Source organism: Lycorma delicatula, chromosome 3 (genome assembly GCF_047948215.1).
Source record: "Lycorma delicatula isolate Av1 chromosome 3, ASM4794821v1, whole genome shotgun sequence".
NCBI lineage: Eukaryota > Metazoa > Arthropoda > Insecta > Hemiptera > Fulgoridae > Lycorma > Lycorma delicatula.
This window is the reverse complement of record NC_134457.1, coordinates 166,568,465-166,596,441: the sequence shown is the minus strand read 5'-3', so window position 1 is coordinate 166,596,441 and position 27,977 is coordinate 166,568,465. Positions and strand designations below refer to the sequence as shown.

Sequence of the window (27,977 nt, the reverse complement as noted above, 5' to 3'; positions counted from 1 at the left end):
AGTTTCTGATCAATTGACTCGGTCCTTCTCTGATATGCCTGGAAGACCAATAATTTTAAGGATAACCACTACGTAGTTCAAAAAGGTTACAATGTAGTTCTCAAAAACAGGTTGGATGTCTCCCATGCCAGCGGTGGTGTAGCCATCTTCATTAGTGATCAACTAGCCTATTGAGAAATTCAACTGCATACTTGCCTTGAAGTTGTAGCTGTGACTTTGACACTTGCTCTTGGAACGTTTACAGTATGTAAAATCTATCTCTCCAGCAGTCAGGACTTTGCTGTAGAAGAACTGACGGATGTACTTAGGCAACTGTCAAAACCATTTCTACTGATGGTAATTTTAATGCTCACAGAACCAGCTGGGGCTGCAATAAGTTGGACGCTAGGGGTAAGTTAGTGGAAAGATTCCTTGAGAGGCCGGATATTGTTTTCCTTAACCTGAGCTCATACACACATCTCAACAGCTCATATGGGACTTTAAGTGCCATTGATGTAACAATCTGTGATGCCTCCTCAGTCCACCTCTACGAATAGGGAGTCCTACAGGAACTATACAGCAGTGACCACTTCCCCATTGAAAAAGTGAACACTGCAGTGTAACCGGTTTTTAATTTAATTTTTTGATGGCCTTCTCTCATTCCTTAGAGCCATCTTCAGCCTCTATGATATTCTCTAAAAGAGCAGTGGGGAAAAACCACCTTAATTTTAGAAGATGAACAGCAAATCAGTTATGAAAAAAACTTCATCCTGACCCCTCTTTGAGAAGACACAACCTTGTGATGATTCTGGTCATCACACCACACCCTCTGTTCCTAGCTCTGATAAGCTTTACCAAATGTCGTTTTATAGCCCCTCTAAATCTGATTATATATCGGTCATCAGTTTGGTCTCCATCGAGATGCCCACTGATACAAAAACTAAAACACACCAATGGAAATATTCAAGGCAAATGCCTTGGTAGGCGTTTCCATCTGTGTGTTTTAGCTCATCTTTGCTATCACCTTCACTGTAGGCTTCTTGCAAGACCTTTTCACTCACCTACTTTAATTTTTAGTCCTCTCAACTATGTAACTGTAACTATTTCTCAGAAGCATGATCCCATGCCTCACTCTAATACTGAAGACAAACACAAAATAATCATTCACCAAATAAATTCAAAACTAAACTGCAGTAACAAATATATAAATTAATCATAAATAAAATTTTTGCTACTGTTGAAATACCTCAACAAAAAAAAAAGCAGAAATAATACCTATATTTAAAAGTGGAAGTAAAGGTAGTGCAAAAAATTATAGATCAATTTCCCTTATTTCAAACAGCAGAAATCTTTGAAAAAGCAATAAAAAAATAGGATTGTAGAATTTATGAAAAAATTAGATTAATTGATGATTTTCAATTCAGTTTCTGTGGAAGTAGATCAACAACAGATGCACTATCATATCTTACTACATACATATACAAAAATCTTGACATCAGTAAACCTCAATTGCTATATTTTTGGATTTTGCAAAAGCATGATACAGTTGATCACGAAAAACTTGTTAAAAAATTGGTTTTAGAGGGATCACTAAAGTTTTATTTAAAAATTATTTGGAAAATAGAATGCAAAAGTAAAAGTTGGAGATATAAAAGCTCAGTAACAAAACGCTATGTGGTGTGCCACAGTTACAGTACTTGAACCAACTCTATTTATATTACAGACATTAATGATCTCAAAATACTAGATAAAGGTGAAATGATATCTTTTCCTAATGATGACACAAAACTGTGTAGTAAAAAATACTGTGAAGCTCTTGTAAGAAAACTAAACATATTAAAAAATTAAACAAATGGTTATATTATTTGGCTTGTGTGAATCGTCTAGATACATATCCAGAAAAGCTTGAAATCAGAATTAAAAATGAATGGATTGAAAGCACTCAATTGTAACAAAATACAGTAAAATCACTGGAAAATATAGTTAAATATTTGGGAGTATATGTAAGCTTAAAATAGGAAGTGTGTATATTAAATATTGTAAATAAATGTAAATACTACATATGTTCGCTAAATTATGAAGCACTCTGCAAACTAGTCAGATTAAAATATTATATTATGCACTTTTGAATCGATAATAAGATATAGAATTATAGCTTTGGACAGAGCATATAATAATGTAACAGAAAATTTACAAAATATACAGGAAAGGATAACTAAAATATTTTTTGGTAGAAATATATTTATTTATGAATATTCCGGAAGTCTTCAGATATTCCATGCAGGTTTCTGGAATCAGAGCCCTTAGTTAATATCTGTTTTACCAGGGGATGTGAGTGTTAAAAATATATTCATTAATTTTATTAGTATTAAATTTTTTATTAGAAATAAATTATAAAGAGTAAAACTAGATTATTGTAAGGAAGCTAAAAATTATTCTAATGATTATCTTAAGAAACAGAATAATAGAGTTATGTAAATAACTCTATTATACTGTTGTGTTGTTATAATTACACAACTTAGAACTTAACTATTTATTCAGTGATGCTTAACAAAATATGTTTCAAGGTCTTTTACTTTTCATTTTCCTGGGTTTAATATTTTTCTAAGTTCCATTCTAAGCCAACATAGTATGAAGATTTTTTGTAGTACTGTAGATAGAAATCATCATGCAGTATGCCACACACACTATCCAAGTGGGTGGAGTTTTTTGTGAGAATTTCCTCAGTCATCATTGAAATTCAAATTAAGAACACAGCATCCAGTTAAGTTATTACACCATTGCTATTGAGAGTGAGCATCTGGCAATAGGTAGTTTACTGGTTTATATTGCATTACTGCTGAAAAAAGCAAAGAAGATGGTTAGTTATTTATTATACTAACACTTTACATACATAATATCATATTATTTTCAATTCTGATAATATTATTGAGAGAGTCATCTATAGACATCTGTTAACACAATACATAATTCTCTACATAAGTTTTTTTTCTACTTGATATTGATTTCATTCTTCAACCAGCAATACATAAGGTATCGTACTGAATTCAAAGTCAAGCTTTATTTTTATTCTCAATTTTTTGTTTCAAATCTTTTACAGGTTATTTATCAACTGAATAAGTTGTAACATTGCTTTAGTACAGTCAATAACAACTGTTTTTATACAGGAGATGGCTGACCTTAGTCATATACATCAGTTAATGGGATTGAAATTATAGACCATGTGTGATTACTAACCGAGTTACCAATCTGTAACAAAGTAGTATAGTCTCAAATAAATAAATATATATACATGAGGAATTCATATCACAGTTTAAATTTTATCTGAAAAACATAACCAGGAGCCAATGCTAGATTCATCCAATCACTTTAAATTAAGTATATTAAAAACTTTGTTTTTTCTGTACTTCTGAGCAGAAAAGGCAAGTACATACGTCTTTGTATGTTAGTTGTAAAAAAATTAAGCTATAGATTATTTGCTTTAAAATTTTAAACTCTTATTCTCATTTTTATATATTACCAAACTAGCTGAAATTAACATAAGTAGGTGAACATACTACAGTAACGCATCACTTATATGCCTGAAGTAGTACAAACATAATATATTGATGAAGAAAATTAAGGCTATTTCATTTAAGACATTGAATCACAGTACTTATTCATATAAATATATTTTTTTTATGTAATATTTTTTTATGAACAGATTGAAAGGGAAAAAGGAAGATCTGTTTTTAGAAACTATACTAGATATAAAAAATTCCACCCAGAGAGAAGCTCAAGCTTTTTTCTCTAAAAAAATGAGTGGCCATAACACTTAGAGAATCAGACAATTTTTAAGTTGCAACAAAAACCCCTTTTCATCCAGAAATTAAACAACCACTAGAAAACATACTTAAGATTTCTAAAGGAACAATCTTCCCCGCAACTAGAATTTTGCTATGTTCAAGTTTTCAACTGAACTAATTTATCATAACCCCCCCACTAGGGCTTAAACTTTTGAATCTAGAATAAAAGTAATGAGGCAGATAATCATAACATAATTTTATATAATAAATGTTAAACTTAAGTTGTATACGTTTTAAACGTTAATAATAAAATGAAGATTAGTGGGAAGGAAATAAAGAAGTAGTAACAAAAGGAAATATTTTACCTACCTGTGCTTGCTTAAAATTTCTTCTCCATTTAATTATATATGTATATGACATTTCCAATATCTAGATACTGGCTGAAGTCATGGAAAGAATAACAAAATAAAATGAATTATAAATTTCAGACATGTATTTTGTTATACAGATGTTTATCAACATTTAACAATCATACATCTATCTATCTGTACATGGTAGTAATGTTATGTTATTAGATATAACTGTGTATAGATTACTACTGGAATTTATCATAACAATCCTTAAATAACTTTTACCATATGATCTCTTAAAAAGGGACAAAGTACATTTGCTGTGCAAAATTGCTATACAAATTTGTACAGTTAAATGTAAGCTCTAATCAAATGTGCATAAAATAAAAAAAATATTATAGATTATATTAAACAGGCTATAAAAAAGTTGCATGAAATGCACTACTCCAGCACAAATGTACAAACAAAAATTAAATAAATAATTATGAAAACTTCTGTTTTTAGAATTTAGGTTAAATTGATACATTTAACAAAATAAAATATGGCAAATATAGTAATTTTATTCTATTACAATTTTTTTATGATAATGATTACATTTTGTCCACATGTGACTGTATTTATTCCTATCTGAAATATACCATCTCTTGGGCGCTCTCAAATAACCAGAATTATAAGTGATCATATAATGAATGAATCATACAGAAAAAGAAATATCCAGCTGTATCAAACCAGACAAAAGAACTGTTTTTGTGTAGCTCAACACAATTCTTTGTCTTATGAGAAAGTCTTATTGTATTTTGTAGCATTTTTAATATATTTCCAAACAAATTAAAAGATTTTGTCACAAATTTATTTAAAATGAAATTAAAAGATTTCTTTTACAGAAACAATATTACTGTCAATACTTTTTTAAATATTATGAATTAAAATAGTAATAAAGAAATCTGAATTTTTGGCATCTTTGTTTAATGTGTACATAAATATGTGCTGAAATAATTCTCATTATTACCTGAATTTTAATTTATTTTGCAGTTATTTTATGTAGTTAGTATCTTCACATATTTTCAATGATATTTCAAGTGATAGTTACATTATCAATTATACTTTAACCATGTCTCTATTTTATTTTATAATTAGTTTGTATTCTGTGATACTATTTTGATCAAGGATTTGTTATAGTCTTCTATGATCTATCCAGGCAAATACTGGGACAGTTTCTTTATTTTTCTATGGTGTAGCATAACTACCCATTTTGATGTGATCTTTATAATGTGACTATTATTACATACCAAACAGAATTAAAGATTTATTTATTCAATAGAATATATAAAAGGTTTAAGGCAATATGAAATAAATAATATTTCCTTGCATTTATTGATCTGAAATATTCATTTTCTTTGACAACAAAATCTAAATGATTATAATTAATTATTAATAATATACTATATATTAGTTTTTTCTTTTTCTGTTTATCCTTTGGAACCACCATAAGGTATTACTTCAGAGGTTCTTGTTCATATTAGTTATTGTTTATAATTTATATTACCATTTTGTTAGAAATTTTTTGAGTAGCTGCCATTAGTTGGTAAAGATTAGTTAAAAATTATTCTCCTGTTGTTTATCAGCTTGTGAGGATGAAGATGATTAAATTCTTCTGCAAATATGAGTGTGTATGTTAGTATGTATGCCAAAAAATATAATTATAGACAATTCCTAGATTTGGAAACAGATCATTACTTTCCGAAAAATTAATTTGCCTGTTTTATTAACGTGATGTGATTTGCAACAAATTGGATATCAATACAGAAATAATAAAGGCTTTTAGGTGTTTTGAGGTAGATACAACTGAATCTCCTTTATTGTTATCTATATATTATTAATCAACACAGATTTACATGTATGTTGTTTTGTAAAAAAAATTGTTATAAGTCAATCAATAAACGTAAAAAAACATACTGATTATGTGCAATGCAATTTATTAACTTTTTAAGTTTCATTTTAATTTTACAATCTTTTATGTGTAGCTGCATTTTAGCTTTAACAAATGTCAATTTTCTGAGTGAAAAATAATATACGGTCAATGTTATAATGAGTGGTTTTAAAGATTTTTGTACCTCCAGGAAATGAGTGTGAAAATGGTCTACTTGTTTAGTCAATATATACAACCTTACTTTGTGTAATAGCATTAAAATAATACGAATACATATACATCCAACCTTGCGTATTTAAATTATATATATATATATATATATATATATATATATTTCTTCTGTCGCATGTATGTGACTGAACTCCTCCTAAACGGCTGGATTGATGTTTATGAAATTTTGTGTGTGTGATTAAGTTGATTCGAGAATGATTTAGATTCACAATTTGATCCAATAGAAAATGTTTTTTTAATTTATTTATTTATTTATGTGTTGTTGATCTTGGGATGGTTAAGGTTCAAAATTGGATCCGGTAGGTAGCGTTGCGATAGCTTTTAGAATTGTGCGCTTATTCAGAATATTATATTATATTATTATTTATTGAAATAACGTTTGAAAGTGTAATTAAAAAATTTACATTGTTCAAATTTGTAAGGTGCAGTATTGAAGTGAGTATTTTACATGAATTTTAATGATTTATACACGTGCATTCATTAACAATCAACTTAACCTACAAATTTAAATTGTCAGTTCTCATTTAATTCTATGCAACTTATGAAGTAATGAACGGCGTTTGAAAATAAAATGTAAGTTTGTAAAATAAATTATACATTTATAAAATTAAAATATAAGTTATAATTTTTATAGAAAATTTTCTAAAATTGTTTTTAATTTACAATTATCTAAAATTTGGTAAAATAGATGTTAAAATAAAGAATGAGAAAGATGATAAAAATTTCTACAAAAATTTTAACTACGTTGCTTTTTTTACAGTGCTTTAATTTTTTTATTAATTGATTAATTAAGCTATCACATGGTTATGAAACTTCAAAATTATTAAATAAAAAAAAAATGTAGGATGTACTTTTTTAGAATGTTCGTAAGTGCAAATTACCAGTAATGTGGATGAAAATTTATTAATTACACTAATTATTAATTTTACGACGTACACGGCATGCACAAGTAGTCCGTAACCGTCGGTTAAAAAGAACGGCGAAGGATCAATTGACGGACAATGTAAATTTAAGAGATCAGGTTGCAAACACACGTGCAATTGAAAGTAGAGAGCATTATAATGAACTTCTTTGAGTTAATGCATTGAGACAAAAGAGGCACGTCAACGAGTCACCGACATAGACAGAGCACATGGTCTACATCGCGTGCAAGAACGTCGCGCATTGACACATGCATCACTTCACCGCCTTGCGTCCGAATATGAGCCGGAAATAAACTATTCGTCACATGCACTAATTGTCATCGGCAATGTGGACAAAGAATGCCAACATTGTCATGCATTTAAATACAAAGGTGAATCGACCGGTCTTTGCTGTGCACCAGGAAAAGTTTCACTTCCACCATTGAATTCGCCCCCAGAACCATTGAAAACACTATTGGCTGGAGCCACATCTCAATCGAAATTGTTTTTGCATAAAATTCATAAATTCAATTTTTGCTTCCAAATGAAAAAAATCATTCAGAATGAGGATGGTCGTAATTTTGAATCAACATTTAAGATTCAGGGCCAAGTGCGTCATCAAAGTGGTTCTCTTTGTTCTCAGTGCCTGATGCCGATACAAAATGTTTGCTAATCTACTTCATGGGCAATGAGGAGCAACAAGTTAACGCACGCTGCCAATACATCCACATCGAGCAGATGGAGGAGCGAGAAATAGTGGCAACTTTGGAAATGTTTTTGCGTTGGCAAATGCTTCATCAGGCATTGCAGTGACCTTGCTTGACGGTGGGCGGGCTGCGCATTCAGCACTCAAGTTGCCATTGAACATTCTCACAGATCCAGACACATTGTGTAACATAAAAGAAGCATTCAAGCATGACTGAAGTTTTGCAAAAATGCAAAATTATTATCTGGGATGAATGCACTATGGCTCACAATCATTCACTTGAAGCTCTCGATGGAATGCTGAAAGATCTCATAGGTCGAATAGTGATGGTGGCGTCAGGTATTTTAAAAATAATTTTTTTTAAAAATATTTTTTCATCAATGCAATTCAAACAATTTATAGTTTATTTCAAAATTTTTTTAATTTTTGGATTTACAACGTTTGAGCAGGACAACGTCTGACGAGTCTGCTAATATATATAAATTATAATTATAAATATATTATTATATTTTTCCCCTCTTATATATATATATATATATATAAGAGGGGAAAAAGTATGAACATCTTAACAGGTAATCAAGTGTTCTGGTAAATTTGGCTGTAAGATAGGGAGAAGAGGGTTAACTGACGGATGTATACAAATACAGTATAAAGTTTCAATACTGTTTTTTTTTGTTTCTCAGTTTTTAGAAATTAATTTCCATCAGTGTAATTATCTTATTAAAAAAGATTGTTTGTCATTTTTAAATTTCTTCTGTGTTTGAAACATAGTACTTCTAAATGGTGAATTAACTTGTAAATTAAAGTTTCTTTAAACATTAAAAAAAAACATCCTATCTTCATCTGTTAAAGCTTCAGATAATCATCACTTTTTCTTCTTTCAAAGCATAGGAAAATTGCCTGTTCCGGTCTCAAGAATATATCCTACCCACAATTAAATCACCAATATATTCTTGGTCTCCCAACATCTCTTCGTCCTGCTGCTTTAATATTTCCATATCTTTTTTGGTATTCATCCATTAGTCATTCTTTCTAGATGAGCCAACCATCTTTCCTTATTATTTAGTATTCTGGTTTCTTATTTGAAAGTACCTAATTCCTTCCAGATGTCTTCATTACAGAGTTTATCTAACCTTGAATACCCCTTCACCAATCTCAGAAAATGCTTCTATTACATTGGAATATTGTTTAAATATCTACTAGGAACCCACATCTGAGAACCATGCAGTAAAACAAGTACACCCATCATTCTGTAAAATATCAACCAGGTTTCTTTGTTTGTTTTCTTAGTCAATGTACATCTATCTAAAACTATCTTGGTATGAACTAGATATTTTCCCAGAAAGTCATAGTTTTTGTCTTCTATATTGAGAGCTTCATATTATATTCCAAACAAACCTGTTGCCGTTTAAAAACACAGACCTCTAAAGTTTGTACTCACTCTACTGAATTATAATTTGATCATCAGCAAACAGCTTTGTATTTAAAAATATAGCATTGATCTTCCTGGATTCACCATCAATTTCCACCTTCTGACAATATCATCAATATATATATTAAAAAGTGTAGGAGATACACTACAGCCTTGATGTACTCCCTAATTAATATAAATTTCTTCAGATAGTTCTCTTCCTGTATCCAACAATATTCTTGTGATAAAATACATACTCTTAACAATTTATATGAGATGATTTGTCTACCCGCTCTTATTGATAATACTTCACAGAAGTGACCTTTTAACCCTAAAGTCTTTTCATAATCAATGAAGGCAAGGTGTGTCTGTAAATTACACTCCCATCTCTTTTCTATCAATAAATTCAAAGAAAATACATCATCAATGCATGATCAGCCCTTTCAGAAATCTGCCTGCTTCTCCAATAGCAAAGCATCAGAGATAGAATGCAATCTATCATTAACAATTTTCCCATACATCTTTTATAATTTTTAGTAGACTAATACCTCCTTTGCTTTCCTCCATTCATCAGATACTGCCCATACACCTGATGCACGGTACGTTGATATGTGCTGCTTCATGTCCAGCGCATATTAAACAAATGTAACAGTCTAAACTTAAAGAATGTGCCAGTGTATTTAATTAGTTAGCTTATACGATCTAATCCTGCTGCCTTCCTTTTTTATGGACATTATAACATTTCTAACTCCTGAAATGTTTTTTCATCCACAATGTTCACATATGCTCCTTCTCTTACCTAGCACCTAATTAGCCTTTTGTAATAAAAGATGTTGGAGATATTATGAGATTATTTAGGGAGATATGCATACATAAAATTTCCATTGAGTGAATTTTATGTTCTGAATAACAATTAATTATCAAAGTGTTTAAGAATTATGGCATAAACGTTTTTCTATTTGTCATTTAAGTTAATTAATTAGTCTAATTTAAAAAAAAATTGTAGTAGATAATTTCTAATTAGAAATTTAAGAAGAACGCAGAGATTAGAATAGTCAGTCACACTTGAGTAAGATGATCTGAAATGTAACGATCAGTATAATTAGTCTACACATGGAACCCACCGGGTTGGTCTAGTGGTTAACGCGTCTTCCCAAATCAGCTGATTTGGAAGTCGAGAGTTACAGCGTTCAAGTCCTAGTAAAGCCAGATATTTTTACATGGATTTGAATACTAGATCATGGATACCGGTGTTCTTTGGTGCTTGGGTTTCAATTAACCACACATCTCAGGAATGGTCGAACTGAGAATGTACAAGACTTAACACTTCATTTACACTCATACATATCATCCTCATTCATCCTCTGAAGAATTATCTAAACGGTAGTTACCGGAGGCTAAACAGGAAAAAGAAAGTCTACACATGCAATTTCTGTAGCAAAGTGGTACTCTACCTTTCATCTGGAAGGTTTTCAGTTCTCAGGTATGGGTTGGAATTTTACATAATTGACAATTTTAATTTTATGATAAAAAAAGAGTGGGTAGATAGCTGTAATTGGGCATAAGCCTGTAGTCACTGGAATCCGAATAAATGTAATTACTTCTGTTTATTGGTTGCCATATCCAAAAGGTTGTAAGCCACCTCTTATGAGATATCAATCATTTTAGATTAGGTATTCTCAAGAATATATAGGATCCAAAGGCAAACTTACTAAGGAATGTGAGGAGTGAGGTGGTTTTTCATTGTATTCTTCATTGAGTTGAATATGATGATATCAGCTTGTCAAACTCATTGAAATGCAAATAACATTCAGCTTTACAGCTGTCACTTTCATTTCATTCAATTAAGCAGTTGGCTGTGCAATGAACATCATTATTCTGAGAAAGAAACTCTGTATACTGTTATTCAAATCTCAAATCCTTTACTTGTATCATACTCATTAAGAAAAACTGATGCATATAGTATAAGACAACAAATTAATGCACCCCTTTCTGTAGAAAACAATGTAATTTATATATTATCCCCCACTCAAAATACATGAGCTAAAAGTTTGCCCTTGCTCAACTGCTGTGTCTAGTGTTCTAGTCATCATATTGTACTAGTCGTTTGCATTTTACGTACAAATGTGTCATGTTATTAGTAAGCGGATGATGTAATCTGGTTAGATATCCCCGCTCACCCATCTTGCCTAAGCCAGCCGACAGTTTGTTTGACAAAGACAGAAGCAAACCTTTAGTTTTCTTATTGTAGTATAGGGAGAATGTATCTAAGTAAGCTTAATGTAAGATGAGGTTTAGAAAAAAATTAATTAGAATTCAAATGTAATCATTCTAAAAGTATGTACACTGAGTGACTGATAAAATTACATTGGTATATTATTTGTTAGAGCCAAAAGTGTGATTTTAGAAACTTGCGAAGGTGTAAAAAAGTTTATCAAAATCATTTTTAAAAGAGCTGAAGTCAACTTTTTTGTTTAGCTAATAACTCTCAGTGATACCATAGCAATGAACATGATATTTTAAGCAGGAATTAATTGCTCAATGTAATATTTAATTATAGAAACAGAAAGTGATAGATGTAGATGAACTCAATAACTGGAATTACCATGATATTATGACTTTCTCTTTGTTTGTTATTATGGATGACAGTGTTATTTTAATATTCATAGAATACATTTTTTGTGAGGTACAAGGCAATGAAGAGGCAGAAATAAAAACCAATGAAAAAAAGATGGCAAAGATGACAAACACAAATAAACTCTTGTACCTAAAATAAAAAGCAATGAGATTACAAGCTGCCAAAGTCATATACTATTAGCTCAAAAGAATATTAACAGAAAAATTATCTTTAACTCCATTAGAATCTTGGAAGAAAGAGTGTAGAAAATATTGATCACCATGAAAAGTAGGTAAAAATAACATTGATCTTCTCTGTAATAATATATGTCAATGTAAATAATATATTTCTTTAAAATAAACAGGTAATATATGAAACAATTTTTTACCAATTATCTCTAACACTTATTAATATTTACCTATTTTGTCATGACAATGATGCTGCTAATTTGTGTAATAGTTTTTGATATTAACTCTAACTGCTGCTCTCTCTAGAAACATTTCCTTCTCAAGTTTAGTAATGAAATTAATAGGCTTATATTGACATTTTTTTGCAGTCGGGTGTATTCAGTACACAGCAAAAAATTCTTCTGTTAAGATTCCTACTTTTCTTAGTGAAATCTAGATTTGTCATTCATAACACACTTCATTTTCACTAACACACTGCAGAGGCAAGAGTTACCTTTTAATGTAGAACTTTTATCATGTATATTTATATTTTACTGTGAAATAATTAAGTCTATTTTATTGTTAAATTTTAAACATATACTAAATTTAATAAAATAAACTGGTACTGATATGAATTAATTCCATATATAATTATGAAATAATTTTCCAGTTTTATGAAGTATTCATTTATCTCTTCTCTAAATCATTAACTTTTTTTTGTTTTGAGAGAATATTTCCTTTGATTTTTCCTGTTAATGAAGCTTGGTAATAGGACATTTTATCAGTGTTAAAATTTTTCTTCTTGATTCAGAATAATAACAATTATTATCATATCATTTCTTAGTAAGAAGATTGAATCATAAGAAAATGTTATTAAAATTTGTTCAGATAGATTTGATTGTGACCATTTATATGCAAAAAAGAACTGATTTATGGTATGTTACGCATATTCTTATTCTTGAATAGGCTTATCACGAATTACCACTTATAATTCTGATAACTACTTATTTTAATCTAGAGCTTAAAAAACAAATAATCCTTTAAGTAGAATTTTTTTTAATAAAAACTTTATTCTGTTAGATAAAAACTTTAAAGTTTATACTAAAGCGTTAGTTAATATTCTTGGATGTATTGCCATTGTGTCAAGTTATTTAATATAAATTTATATCTTCAAAGATTTTTAGTGAGGTGTTATAAATCAGAGATAAGGCATATACTTAATTACAATGCCACAATGAAACAATTAATAGGCTTAGAAACTAGATTGTTTGTTAAAACATAGCTAGAATTACAACTTGAGAGCAGATAATTAAAAAGCCACCTTACTGATCACTGCTGAAAGAATTAGATTATGTGTTATTCCACTTCTTGTTTCAATAATTGTCAGCATACAGAACAGACATTAACCATTTGACTTTAATGATGAGAGTAATTATGTATTAACATGTATGCTATCATACATAAGCTTGCAGCTTAATTTTCTTGACATTTTATTATATTTTTCATCCATAATTTATAAACACTATCTGAATCAGTAGATCTAATTTTATGTAAAATTTTCCATCCTGCTGCCTGTGTACTTAGTACATAGTGATTTTCAGGATCCAAGGAATGCGAATAAATTCCTAACACAAGACTTTGGCATAATCGAGCACTCACACAGATCTAAAAAAAATTAAACAAAAGAAGACTTAATCAATAAATGGTTACATTCTTAGCAAAAACATAAAGTTAAACATAAAAATGCTAGACTTCCTTTTACCAGTGGTATATATCATGAAGTTCATGTACAATTATGTTTTTCTTTTAAATTTTAAATAATATGATTCCTCTTCTATGAAACAAAACAAAAATATTTTATTTTCATAATAAATTAATCACCAAATCCAAAAATCTGTCATCCAATTTTTTTTATTTTTTAGATTTTCCTATTTTTCAGAGATAAATACAACTGTTGAGCTGAATAGCTATCTCTTTCAATTTTATATAGTAAATTTAGAAGTATAAAATCTATATTGTGTTTGAAAACATGACTTCTCCAGGAAATTACTTGTTTTCAGACATAACTTCAAATTTCACCAAATGGCAGTAAAAGTATCTTAATTTGTCAGCCATTAACTTTAACTTAAAATTGTCTTTCAGTTCTGTGTATATTGGCAACTGTGGGTTTGTTCAGTTTGTTCTATTTGTGCTGTCTGAATTATTGAGTTTGTAATGCATTAGAAGAAATATTCTGGATTTTAAGTAGATATTTTGTAGCCTTACAAAGAATTAAAAACCAAGTTAAAGATCAAAATTTATCTGATAATGTCAAACATAATACAGCTGAGCTTATTATTTGCAATATTTGTATAAAAAATTCTATTTAAAGTCAATTAAAAGACTATTGGTAAAAGAGCTGTGTATCTGTAAACACATAGGCTATAAGTAAAATTTACTCCTTCTTGATACTCCTACTCAGGAAATCTTTTACTACAGGTAGCCATGGTGAATCTATCTTGTACATGATTTTAGAATAAAGTTAAGTGAATTAATTTCTATTCCTAACATGAAGGAATCATTCACAAAGGACTAAACGAAGTTTGTTCCTTCTTATACAATTAAATTAAGAATTTAAGTGAGAATATAAAAATATATATTTTTATAAAATACTATCAATTTTAATTGTAATTAATAATTATAATTCTCGTCAATAAAATCCATGAAATTTACTGCCAAGGATGTGGACTTCAAACAAGCTATTAGCAGTTTATTATATTAGCAGTTTTCAAAAACTGCTAATATAATAAAACGAATACTATCAAAAAGCTCACTTGAAGAAAAAAAATAATGAAAAACAAAATTTTCAAACTATGATTTCTTAAATAAAATATCAGCATCTGGTGAAGTTCAAGTAAGAAGCTTTCATTAATGATGTTTGTAAATTGTAATTTATGTTATATAAAAATAGTTCCCTAAAAGTTTCTCAACTTCAGTTAAAGAAAGCATATTCTAAAAAATTCCAATTAACATTAAAAAAAATTGAAGTTATCAACAAAGTTCTTCAATACATCCCAATGAATTTTTTGTCTTGATATAATGAAATAAAATTAATCAGATTTTTTCTTTTGAAAGCCAGTCATAGCTTATCATTGATTTCTTTCCAGTCCAGTATTTCAGTTTGAAATAATCAATATCCTGGAGGGAGTACTCCAATATCCCAAATACTGGATTACTGCTGGGCTATACTGCTTGGAAACTGGGTATATCCCATTATTACAGTAGGTCCTCCACTGAGGAGAATCTAATAATTACCTTTTAAAGGTCTTTGGAAGAAAACTTTCATTAATCTGTAACAGTCATTTAATATTTATTTAATTATTTTAATTCTTTGTTTACATCTATTCTTGAGCTAAAAATTAAGAATTGTTAAATTGTTACAAATGTTACTGCTTTAGGAAAAACTTACTCTTAATAAAACATAAATTTTTTAACTCATTTTGTCAAGAAAAATAGTAATGGTAAGAAAATGTTTTTAACAATTAACATTCTTGTTGATAAGTCTGTTTTGAGTGAATTATATATGTATATAAAACAACATCTCATACCCAGCAAAAACTACTGAAGATAAATTGATCAAAATCTGTAGACACATTCTTCTTACAGTCTATGTGCATACTAAGAAAGGATTTTTTGAAATCCTGAGTTTAAAAGGTTAAAATGGATTTTTAAATTTTTTTGAAAGCAAACTATTTTTTTAATTTCTTGGTAACAAATGAAGACATCAACTTGATTTTTGATGTGTGTAATCTTCACATATCTAAAAACCAACTTGTAGATTTTTCAAAATTTGATCTTGAAAGGGGTGAAGAAGGATAAAAAAATTTTGAACAATGATTTCAAATTTTCCGACTATACTAAATGAGATATTCAGTAGATTTTGGCTTGCAAATGCTCTTTAAAAAAATATTTAAAAACCATTTCCAGGTTTTTTGAATTTCATATTTTTAAGGGGTGTTGGCAGTGTATGGTGTGGCAGCTAAACAAACATAGCCACTGTCGCTGTTACTGTATATGCAACATGACTAAAAACATAAATAAAAAAAAAGTTGACCACAATGGGAAATGCAAGTGACTATATAGTGTGGGCAAAGCCGTGATAGGGATGCTAATGTATAATATATATGTATATTACATGTTGAAGGTTTTCTCTTAAAAAAAAAAAAAAATAATGAAATTTTTTTGCAGAAGTATAACACAATTTTCAAATAAACTAGATAAAAAGTCTTGAAAGAGTGATAGCTGAATTAGTCTTTCATTTCTTTACTACTATAAAAAAATGTAAAAATCTACCTTTCACTGATTAATCTTGAACTTTATGTCAGCTTAAGTGTTTTAATGGCAGTACTATATCATACATTGTGAAAAGTACATATCCAATACAAAAAAAATAAAATCATTATGATTTTCCATCTTTTAAATGATATTTTAAAAATAGATATTCTCATTTCTTTAAGTAATAACAGGTGCTTTGATTGCTCCAATTAGAGTTACTGATGACAAGAATTAATTATTTTCATATGGAAAAATGCCAAGCCTGACCAGGTTTGAACCCTCTCCTCATAACTGACCTTTCCTCATAAATGCATAGATGCTACCACGACATCCCACAGGTCAACAGAAAAGACAATCTACTACAATCTTTTAAAATGAGAATGGATTCCTCTTAATTAAGACATATTTATTACTTCAAGATTTTTCTCCATGTAGCTTAAGTTCTTTTTTCCTATTTGCCTCTGATAATTACCATTCAGATATTACTTCAGAGGATGAATGAGGATGATATGTATGAGTGTAAATGAAGTGTAGTCATGTACAGTCTCAGTTCGACCATTTCTGAGATATATGGTTAATTGAAACCCAACTATCAAAGAATCGTATCCACGATCTAGTATTCAAATCCGTATAAAAATAACTGACTCTACTAGGACTTGAACGCTGGAACTCTCGACTTCCAAATCAGCTGATTTGGGATGATGCGTTCACCACGTAGCTTAAGTAGCTTAAGTTAAACATAGTTAACTTTTCAACTAGATAGTAGCTCAAAGTTTGCATGTATAATTTTAATTCAGAATTCTAAATTTGGCCTCATAAATGCGCTTATATATAAACTATGATTTGGACAAAGTATTACAAAACCATATACTGTATTAACAGTAATATTAACTCAAGATGATTAACTTTTTATTTTTATACCATGTATTAAATGATTGCATTATCAGATTAGTGGCTAAGAAGCAAAAAGAATGGCACTTGTGAATTAAACTACAATTGTTGGTTCCAGTACTATACATTAAAATAAGCTAGTTCAGCACTGATATTTGAGAACCAGTCTTCTTGGCATGGAGAACCAGTCATTTTTTGAGGTGAAGGAGATCATGGAAGCAATAAGTACAAAATTTGGTAGCAAGAAGGTAATCTAGAAAGTTCCCATCAGAATTGCAGAATCTTTTGAACAGGGCAAGCAACAGTATATACACATCCAATAATATTTTTGGGTCTTTCTTGCACACAATTTTTCACAGCTTAATTTTTTCTGTAACAATCTGTACATTTTATTCTGAGAAATATCTGTAATTCCTTAGCAAGAATACTAATCATGAACTACTGATATCCTTGAATTTTTGCATTCACTTGTTCATCAAATTACCCATGTGAATATGTATCCCTCATGACCTTCTTTTTATCATAAGTATATGCAGAAATGTGTATGGGTTTTATTAAAACTATGGCAGTCATACCTTATCTTACACCTTCATTCACTGCCATAGTCTTATCACTTTTACATAATTAGTTATTGTGATGAATTAGTGAATTTATAGAATGAATTTCAGCAACATTAAGATCTCTGATTGCAAAATCAAATCACTCTGGATTTCATAATTGGCAAGATTGTTTGCTGTTAGCTATCTCATTGTCAACAGATAACAGAAAGCGAACAATAGCTTCCAAACCAAATGGTTGGTAGTTTTCCAATGAACATGTTAAATATATTAGATTTGCTTTGTTGATTCATTGATGCCATTCACTTTTTATTAATAACTGGTCTTTTACCTTGACATATACTTAATATTTAATTTTCCTAATTGCTCATGGTAATACTTAATTCTGAACCACACAGACAATTATAATTGAATTATAATTGTAATAGATAATTATAATTATAAGTAGCAGTGGTGTTGTGTTGATACTATATGCAGTAGATTCTGGTTTGATTCATAGTTATGATATTTTATCTGTTATTGCATTCTTATTTCACGTGGTTTGGTTAAATTTCTTCAAAACTTCTGAAGTTCCTCAAAAACAATTACTACAAAAAAATTAAGTATATAAACAAAAATTGTTTCAATATATAGTTCTTTTTGTTTTCAGATCATCATTTTGTGAATGAATACTAGGACTCTCAGTTAAACAGCCAATCTTGTTACTTAAATATGCACATAGCCTACTAAAATTACTGTAACAATTTTAACAAATAACTTAAATTTCTCAAATATTATAGACATGTTACAGTTAAATAAATAATTAATTAAATTTTGTCAACTTACTGGAAGTAGTTTGTACTCTTCAATTGGTAATGGATTCAGTTTATTATATCCTTCTAGAACATACGTGCCTGCCTCAAGATCATCGGCCATTAGCAACATGTAACACATCATTGTTGCAAGTTCTAATATGTAAGCAGACACATGAGTATCACCATAATCTAATATAGCACACACCTTGTATCCTTTCTTGTCGTCCTCGTCACTCAAACAATCACTATATTTTTCAACTAATATATTTTGTTCATTCAAATCACCGTGTATCAAACCTACAGAAAACAAATGATATACCACACCAATAGAAAGCGATGGGAAAGTTTCTCTGTGTTTACACAAGGAAAAACTACAATTCATGACATAGAACATAAATACTGTAACATTATAACAAAAAAAAAAAAATACTGTTATAAATCATAAACTACATTAAGATATGGTTATTAAAAGACTATTTCAATATTAATATTTCTATGTTTATCACTTTATTAAAATAATCCTAGCAAATCTTTTGAGAAAATGTTAGAATTTTCAGGCACAGTGCTACTACAACAATCATGTTTTTAAATTGTTTGTTAATCTCTTTCTTGTAACAAATTGTTTTACAAATAAATTCTGACTGCAGCTTTCCATTAGTCTATGGACTAAACTTCTTTTGATGCTTTCTAGATATAAACATTGACTAGTGAAAGATTATACCCTAAAAAACTACTAAATGAAATATAATCAAAGAATCAGTAGTGTAGTCAGACCACCACTTACTAAATTTAGCATTAAGAGTTTTGGTTTTCATCAAAGAAGGAATATTTCAGTTGTAAAGTTCCATATAATATTCCTCAACAGCTCCTCTGGCACTACAATTACAACAATAAAAAAAAATTAACATCTATGTAACTACAAAGTGATATATCATTGTTCTCTTGTAGTAACCTGTCGCAATAAAAAATAATAATAAACACCCAAAGATAATCAGATATAAGAAAGTCATTAATGCACTTCATTAAATTATTTTTATTTTTATTTATGTAATATAATGAAGTTCAATCTAATAAAGATCAATATACTTCACTAACAGTTATATTTGTATCAGCATTATAATAATAATGATTTTTTTTTTTGTTTAACTTAATTTTCATAAGATCAGTAGTAGAAAGTTAATTCTATAAATAGATTTGTAAGTGTCTAACAGCTAATCAGCATAAGATAGGTTTAGTTACTGAAGAAAGAATTTTTTTCATCTCTTTTTGCACAAAGTTTTCAGTGTTACTTTTTACATTATTTTGAATGGAAATATAACTTACTTCTTTGTAATCTTTTTTTGCTGGCATATTCATAATTCATTCAAAATTATTTTTTATCAATACATAGTGTAATCATCTTTTATTATATTACAATTTATTTTTACCAAATATGTAAAAAGAAAACTCTTTTCCACAGTTTTGGAATAATTTTCAAAAGATTTTCTTATAAAAGTTTAAAGAGAATTTTTTCTCAAAGGTTTTACATTGGTATAACTGTTTTTAATTCTTTAGGAATAATTTGATTTATCGCCTAATTTTATCTCATAAATCATTATAATTCCAGTATTGCATTGTTTTTACTTTTATGGCCAAAAAGAAGAAAAATTTTTGATTAACCATGACTAAAAAATAAAGTGTTTCTGGTTCCATGTTTATATGAACTCTTTTCATTATTTTAAAGAATACACATCAAATACAGTAGCAATCCTGAAACCTTTTGTTTTGACTTACAGCTGCACTAGGCTTAATCTATCTTCCAACTTAACCTATCTATACTATTGTATACCACTCTAGATGTCAACAGAGATGTTATTTTTGCATAAGAGTAAAGGAATATTAACCAATTACTTTAATCCTCAAAGTGTAAATAAGCAACTACAAAAAAAAGTACTCAACTGAATTAATATTTCTTCTCAATGTTCTGATCTTATAAGTATGCCATCTGATATTTGCAATTAAAAAAAGTTTCAACCTCGCACTTGATATTTCACCGGATATTACACAGCACAAAGCAATTGTGCTTTGTTTCAATTTTTGTATAACACTGAAATTCTTCAGTAAGCCTAAAATTAAGTGTTAATAACTATTTTTTTAAGCATTTATTAGTAAAAAATGATTAATAATTAATTTTCTGAATGACTAAATATTTTATAAAATGTAAGGATTTATTTTTTAACCATTAGAATTAAATCCATCGTAAAACTTCTATGAGCTTACCATTAATCTAAATAATCCTTTTGCCATGTTGTAACTGAATATTAATAATATTAACTAATGTTATGAATATTACAGGGGTTATTTTGAGTATTGACATTACCATTCAATTTTCATCAAAATGGTCACGATTTAATTGACATGCCTCCTTTGTTTGCTCTTTTGTCTTCTCTTTATTGAAAAAATATTATTTTATTGAAAAATTTTCTTCCCTCTCTATTGCGTTTATCATTAACCATCCTTGGGTTCTGTAACTGAATGTTATGATTGTTTTTGCAAGGCCAAAATAAGGAGTAAGGTTTTAACTTCTTTCTCAACACTTTCCCATCCACTTTAATGTGGATGAATCTAGGCAGGGAAACCCATTCATGTTTTTCTTTGGGAAAACCCAAATAAGGTGTTTAAGAATAGAAAACAATGTGAGAGGAGGGTTATCTTATTAAATATCATTTAAATATGGTCCTACCAACTAAACAGAATGAGTAATTTAAGAACAATATGGAAGAAATGGTCTGAAGGAGTTAGAATTGTCACAGTCACAGTGCTTATTCCACACCTGGTAGAAGTAAGTTAAGTTTTAAACTTATTTACTGAATGTAATATTAATTTATTTTGAAACAAATCAGAAAAACTTAAGTTGCTTACTTACTTGATAGTTAAATAATTAATGATTAGAATTTTCACTCTCTGAGTTTACAATGTTGTAGTTTTTACAGAAGTACAATTCAAATCTAGGCAAAGACAAAGCTATTTGAAAATGGATTTAATTGCCAATGAATTATATCTCTGCATATGTAATTTTAGTTTAGTCAAAAATTATCAAGCAACTCAGTAAAACCAAATGCTTGAATATAATTAAGATTGACATCATTAAAGGCAGTATAACTTAAATAAAGATAAAAATACAGCACAAAATAATACCTGAATGAAGAATATTTAATTTTTTTATTACTGTTTCTTCAAATTCTTCTAATACATTTAATACCATTGATACTTTTTCATTCTCTTTTACAGCAAACAAGAATTCCTTAATTTTAACTGCATTCTTAAGGCTCCATAAAGTTTCTCTATCATTGTAACCATCATGATGAAATTCCTGTTTTGATTAGCAACAAGAAAAAATAAATATTACAGATTTAAAAAGATTTCTTTTCTGTGAGTAATAAATAGAAAGATTTCATTAAATAGGTAAAATCCAGTTACATCAGTAATCTGATTTTCTTACCTAAAATTATTTTAAATTATATTTCATCAGAAATTATTCAGTCAATGACTGATTAACCTCCATCCCTATATTTGAAGGAGTAAAATAACTTCTTTTATACTAAGTGTTGTTCAGCCTTACAAGACTACTTGTTTTATTCATCATTTTGTTAATACAGGACGTTTCATAATGTTCTTCGGAGTTTCGAAAATTCATTAACAAAAAACTATTTCACTCATAAGAATAAAACAAGTACTGTACGAAAGAGTACTTCAAATAGTTTTTTCCACATTTACTAGGCAGTTAGTAAACCATTTGCTCGCTAAGCGTCGACAGTAGAGAAAATGGGTGCCACTGGAAGCGTTAAGTCGTTTTGTGTGTTAGAATTTCACTTGTCAAAGTCAGTAATTTCTGTGCAACGTGCGTTTCGGTTGAAATTTCATAGGAGCCACCAAGTGACAATTCAATTCGTGCATGGTATAAACAATTCTGTGAAACTGGTCGCTTGTGCAAGCGAAAATCAACTGGTCGTCCATCAACCTCAGAAGTCAATGTCGAACGTGTACGTGCAAGTTTCATTCGCAGCCCGTCAAAATCGACTGCGGCTGGAGGCAGAGAATTAGGAATTCCGAAAACAACAGTGTGGAGAGTTCTCCGTAAACGTTTATTAAGCAAACCGTACCATCTTCAATTAATCCAGCGTCTTTCTGATGGAGATAAAACACGTAGGCCCGATTTTTGTTTACAGTTACAGGAAAAGATGTTAGATGAAGGTTTTCTAAACAAGATAATTTTCAGCGATGAAGCTACTTTCCATATTAGCGGCAAAGTAAACCGTCATAACGTGCGAGTTTGGGGAACTGAAAACCCACACGCTTATGTGGAACACATTCGGGATTCTCCGAAAGTAAACGTTTTTTGTGCTATCTCTCGTGAGGCAGTGTATGGCCCATACACTGCCTTTGTTCTTTTTTATGTAAACAACGGTAACCGGCATGATATACTTGGATATGTTACAATTATGGCTTATGCCTCAACTACTCAACGACTTCATTTTCAGCAAGATGGTTGTCCTTGCCCATTTTCATAACGAGGTTCGACAGTACCTTAACACAACATTACCTCGGCACTGGATAGGACGTGCGTCTAAAGAAGACCAACAAATTATGCTGTGGCCACAAAAGATCACTAGACTTCACGCCATGTGATTTCTTTCTCTGGGGTTACGTGAAAGATAAGGTGTTTATCCCACCAATCCCGCGCAATATCGCTGAGCTAAAGGATCGCATAATCAATGCAATCAACTATATTGAAAATGACATGTTATAACGAGTTTGGCAAGAGCTAGACTTTCGTTTTGATGTTTGCCGTGTCACCAGAGGAGCACCATATTGAACATTTATAGATTTTAACAAAAACTGTTTGAGTCCCTGCATCACCTTATACAACTTTCATTTAGGTAAGTGAAATACCTTTTTTGTACTGAATTTTTGTAACTCCTAAGAACATTATGAAACATTCTGTATATTATTGATGTTTTCTATATAGATGACTTTCAAGTCATTGTGAAACTATTTAATCAATGTACAATAGATAAGAGTGCTGAGCCAGAATGAAATTTAGAAGAAAAAGTGTGGAAAAGTGACTTACAGTGAATAGATGAAAGTTTTAGTGATTTAGAAAATTTACCAGATGTTTACAGTAACCTCCAAAATGTCACTGTTACACAAGTTTGATAAATGAAGTTGTTATGATGTTGATGTAACCACCAAAAAAAAATTGACGATTAAAAAATTAATGTTAACTAAATAACAATAGTTTAAAATATTTTAATTCATTAGATTTCATGACTAACGATGAATAGCAATAAAATAAAATAAAAAATAACATTTAAATGACTCGCTTAGCTTTTTAGCTGTTGATACTATTGATGGCTGCTTTCAATAAAATTAATTTAAATTAAACAATTTTCTGTTTTTCTTTGGTAAGGATGAAAAAATTGATTAATTTTTCCAAGAATTTTTTTAAATTTCAAAATATAAAGTTTTATCTCATACATTTGTAATGTGATATTCATGAAAATATTATTCTATTGGAGGACATTGTCATAATTACTATTGTTATTATTGTTAGGATAAATATTGTTTTTGATAAATTTATTTTAATTAAAAAGAGAATTTATTTAGGATTTAAAAGACATTTTATATAGGCAACCCTACTGTAATCATATCCAAGTGTTTCAGGTAAAGAAATGAATCAAATCACTACGATAAATCATAGTATCAGTTGTATACATAGTTCTAAGCATAAATATGATATTCCCACCCATCTATTACCATTTCAAAATAATTCCATAGCTTAAATATATATTAGCTGACTAATACCCAACACCTTTTCTTTATTCCTCTCATTTTTTCTCTCTTGCTTGTTGAGAGATGACATATGAATTAAATTTTCTCTATTATCAACTAATCTGTGACAACTGGTATTACAGATCTTGGTCCTTGGTATCACAGAATTTGGGGAACTGACGGACAATGTCAGTCAGTTCTTATGCATAGATAATCGCACAACCACAACAACAACAGATATAGTGAATTATTTATAAAAATACAAATATCAGTGACCACATATTTCATCATAGATAAAGATTAATAATGTTAAATTAATATTACCTTCATTATGTTATTAAGAGCTCCAGCTTTTTGGCCCACATCATGAAATAAATTTGGAAGTACTGATGGTAATGAAGACATATTTTTTAGTAAAATTCCTGGTTGATATTTAAGTAGCCGAATAACATGATAGTTGACAGAATCACCTTCCTCTATAATAAAATAAGAATTTAGAAATCAATATTTATATTTGAAATAGGTTATGGAATCTGTATCCCAACCCCGTAGGGGAAAGACACCCCCCCCCAACCTTGTGATGTTATCGGTAGCCCCACTACCCCTCCATTCCAAGCCCTGAGGGGCTTTAGACCCTCTAACTGATTACATCTCACAGTCATCAGCCAGGGCTCGGTCGGGATGACACCAATGTAAATGCCTCGGCAGACATTTGTATCAGTAAAATACATATCAAATTTTGCCTTCACGTAAGCCTCAAATGGACATCTTCATCATCCTAACATGATTCCCTCAAACAAACTGACTGAAACCTCAGAAGCGCAAACCCTGCGCCTAGTCCAGATTTGACAGTACCGTTCATGACTGTAAATGCCTCAGAAAAGGAACGAATATAAAGTTAGATCAGTGCTACACTCATACCAATCAAAATTATGTCTTATGCAACATAGAAATTCAAACCTACACCCAAATAAGTGACCAATTTAGGTTAACAAATGTAATTTTGATTCAGGATCATTTTTAAAGATTTTATATGTTATGCTGTATGTAGATTAAACCTCCACATTTACTTAACACTTTAATGTCATATTTAGTAACGCTTGTTCTTCCTTTAAGCAAAAACAAAGATATTTTATGAAATTCATTAAAATAGTTAATTTACTGTAATTATTTATTGTTAATTTAAAATAATTTCCATTTCTTAATAGCTAAATTAATTTGTTAATAATTAAAAAAAGCATATTTCAACACTTTAAAGATAAGAATATTTATTTTTTTATAGAAGATTTATCTAGAATAATTTCAGTTTATAAACAATAACGTTAGATAGCATTACTAATATAATATTGTATTTAATATAAATATTATGAAAAACTTACTTGTTTTTAATGGTTCCACAGAATAATATTCACCATAAATATTGTTTTCTGGTTCTGTTGTATTAATACCATGTTTTGCTAAAACAGAATAATGAAATTAAGTAAATAATCATATGGACTGTTACCATATATATGCCGGACTTAACATCGGCGAACGGCAACGGTAGCAGCTCAGAAATCAGCAGGAGGACAGTACTCAGACGCACTGGTACAGCGTCACCCTGCCGTGCAGTTCTCCCACCAAAGCGGCGCTGTGGCCCCACCATTCTCAGGCTCCAATAAAAAATCGTGCACGAGAGTGAATTTTCAATTCATCGTCGACCAGCACCAGAAAGAAAACCAAGAAGAAGAAGATGGAAGAAAACAGAAGAAGTTTCCTGGCCACCTCAATGTGGGACTTTCCGGTGGATGCCGAAGCAGCAGACCTGGCTGGCCCGCCGAGGGAACCGCTGGACGCGGACGCTACCTTCCCGCTCCAGTTCGCCGGGCTTCAAACGACTTCGCTGGCGGACTCAGCAGCAGAAGACGGCCCAGCGTAGGATCACTCGGGAAGAACCGCCTCGGCCAAAAGACTATTGACGCCGAACCGACACTGCGGGGCTCTGGGGGCCACCACTGCCACGCTGTAATGGGGACCCAACTGCCGCTGAGGGGAAGCCCGGTCTGATTTCAATAGACGAGCCGCAACTCTCGACTACATCCAAGTCGACTTCGCCGGAGACCAGCTTCCGGACCCAACAGTTCTTCTCAGAGATAACTCAACAACCGGCCCGTTTTAGGGCTACCACAAGGTTATAAATTACAACAAACCGTCGAAGCCAATCGACGACAACAATAGCGCTTCTCCAGGGCTACTACAAGTTTATACAGTGCCAAGAATTATCGAAGCCATTCGGCGACAGGACCCCACATGACTTACTTGTACACCTATTAAATTATATATACACATTTTTTTTAAAATGAAAACTACATATAAAATTTTATTTTTTTAATAACTAATGATATTTTTATTTTTGTTATTATTGAACTATTATTTATTGTAAAACTTTTTTTTTACAATCAAAGGTTAATAATTATTAATAAATCAATATACTCGTATTTAAATAAAAATAAAAAATTAAAAAAAGGAGATGACGTCAGATTTGAACCAATTCCCTTGTAAAATCAAAATATTTCATTAATTAAAATTTTATTTCACTGTAACTTTGGAATCAGTGAAAATAAGTACCATTTATGACATATTGTTGAAAAGCTCTCAATGAGGGCTTATTACTGCAGTTAAGAAAAGTCCAAAATCCTATTTTTTTGGATTTTCGACTTTTTGGATGCTTTTGGTCGTCAATTTGAATCGAAAGGGGAGGTGCACAATTAGATGTTACACCAGTCCTAAATCCAAAATTACAACATCCAATGGCTAATCGTTTTTGAGTTATGGAGATACATACGTACAGACGTCATGCTGAAACTAGTCAACATAGATTCAGGGATGGCCAAAATGGATATTTCTGTTGAAATCTGAAAACCGAAATTCTGCGTGATCACAATACTTCCTTTACTTTGTACAAGGAAGTAAAAACACTAATACATTTTTAAATTATTTTAAAATTTTAAAATCGCTTTCACTGAAAAGATCAAATGTCTGAAAAAAAATTACAGCATAATAAGAAATTCTCAATTTTAAACTTTTTAAACCACAAACTAAATAGATAGTCATCAACAGAGTAAAGTTGATGTTGAAGACAATGTGATTGCATGTATACAACAATTTAATGAGGTCATGATAGAACTATAATGCAATTCTATACCATATATGTATACTGTTTAATGCAGAATACCAGAACATATGTATGACAACTATAGATATGGCCACCATCAAATTATTTTCGTAAAGGAATCCATGAAATAGTCATTAAAAGAAACTTTTCTTCTCCAATCAGTTTTTAATACAAACCTAAATTTATTTTTTCTTAGTGCAGTAACTCTTCTAAGTAATCTGTTTCATCTTGATTACCAGTACAGGATGATTGAGAATCAATCTCAATAAAGTTAAAATCAATCTATTAAGTTATAAGAAGGACATTTCTTTTTCTTTTTGTAATCTTGATTTCTTTTTTTTATTTTAAAAGTTTGTAGATTCTTGTTCACAAAGATCA

At 30.0% G+C, this 27,977-nt stretch overlaps 1 protein-coding gene across 5 annotated transcripts in view; it reads right to left on the bottom strand.

The window, feature by feature from the left end:
* Window positions 1–2,400: 2,400 nt before the first annotated feature.
* Window positions 2,401–27,977, bottom strand: part of LOC142322173 (hydroxylysine kinase) — a 37,018-nt gene continuing 11,441 nt past the window's right edge. For 2 of the 5 annotated variants that reach the window (XM_075360943.1, XM_075360944.1), the window contains exons 4-8: window positions 25,825–25,902; window positions 24,770–24,921; window positions 21,812–21,986; window positions 18,666–18,931; window positions 12,310–13,743 (exon numbers count right to left, since the gene is read on the bottom strand). In XM_075360943.1, the coding sequence (XP_075217058.1) occupies window positions 13,552–13,743; window positions 18,666–18,931; window positions 21,812–21,986; window positions 24,770–24,921; window positions 25,825–25,902 (863 nt within the window). In that variant the 3' untranslated portion in view covers window positions 12,310–13,551. Of the gene's footprint in view, window positions 2,819–12,309; window positions 13,744–18,665; window positions 18,932–21,811; window positions 21,987–24,769; window positions 24,922–25,824; window positions 25,903–27,977 lie in introns of those variants that run through there. The other 3 variants (XR_012755793.1, XR_012755794.1, XR_012755792.1) reach the window with 3 other exon arrangements.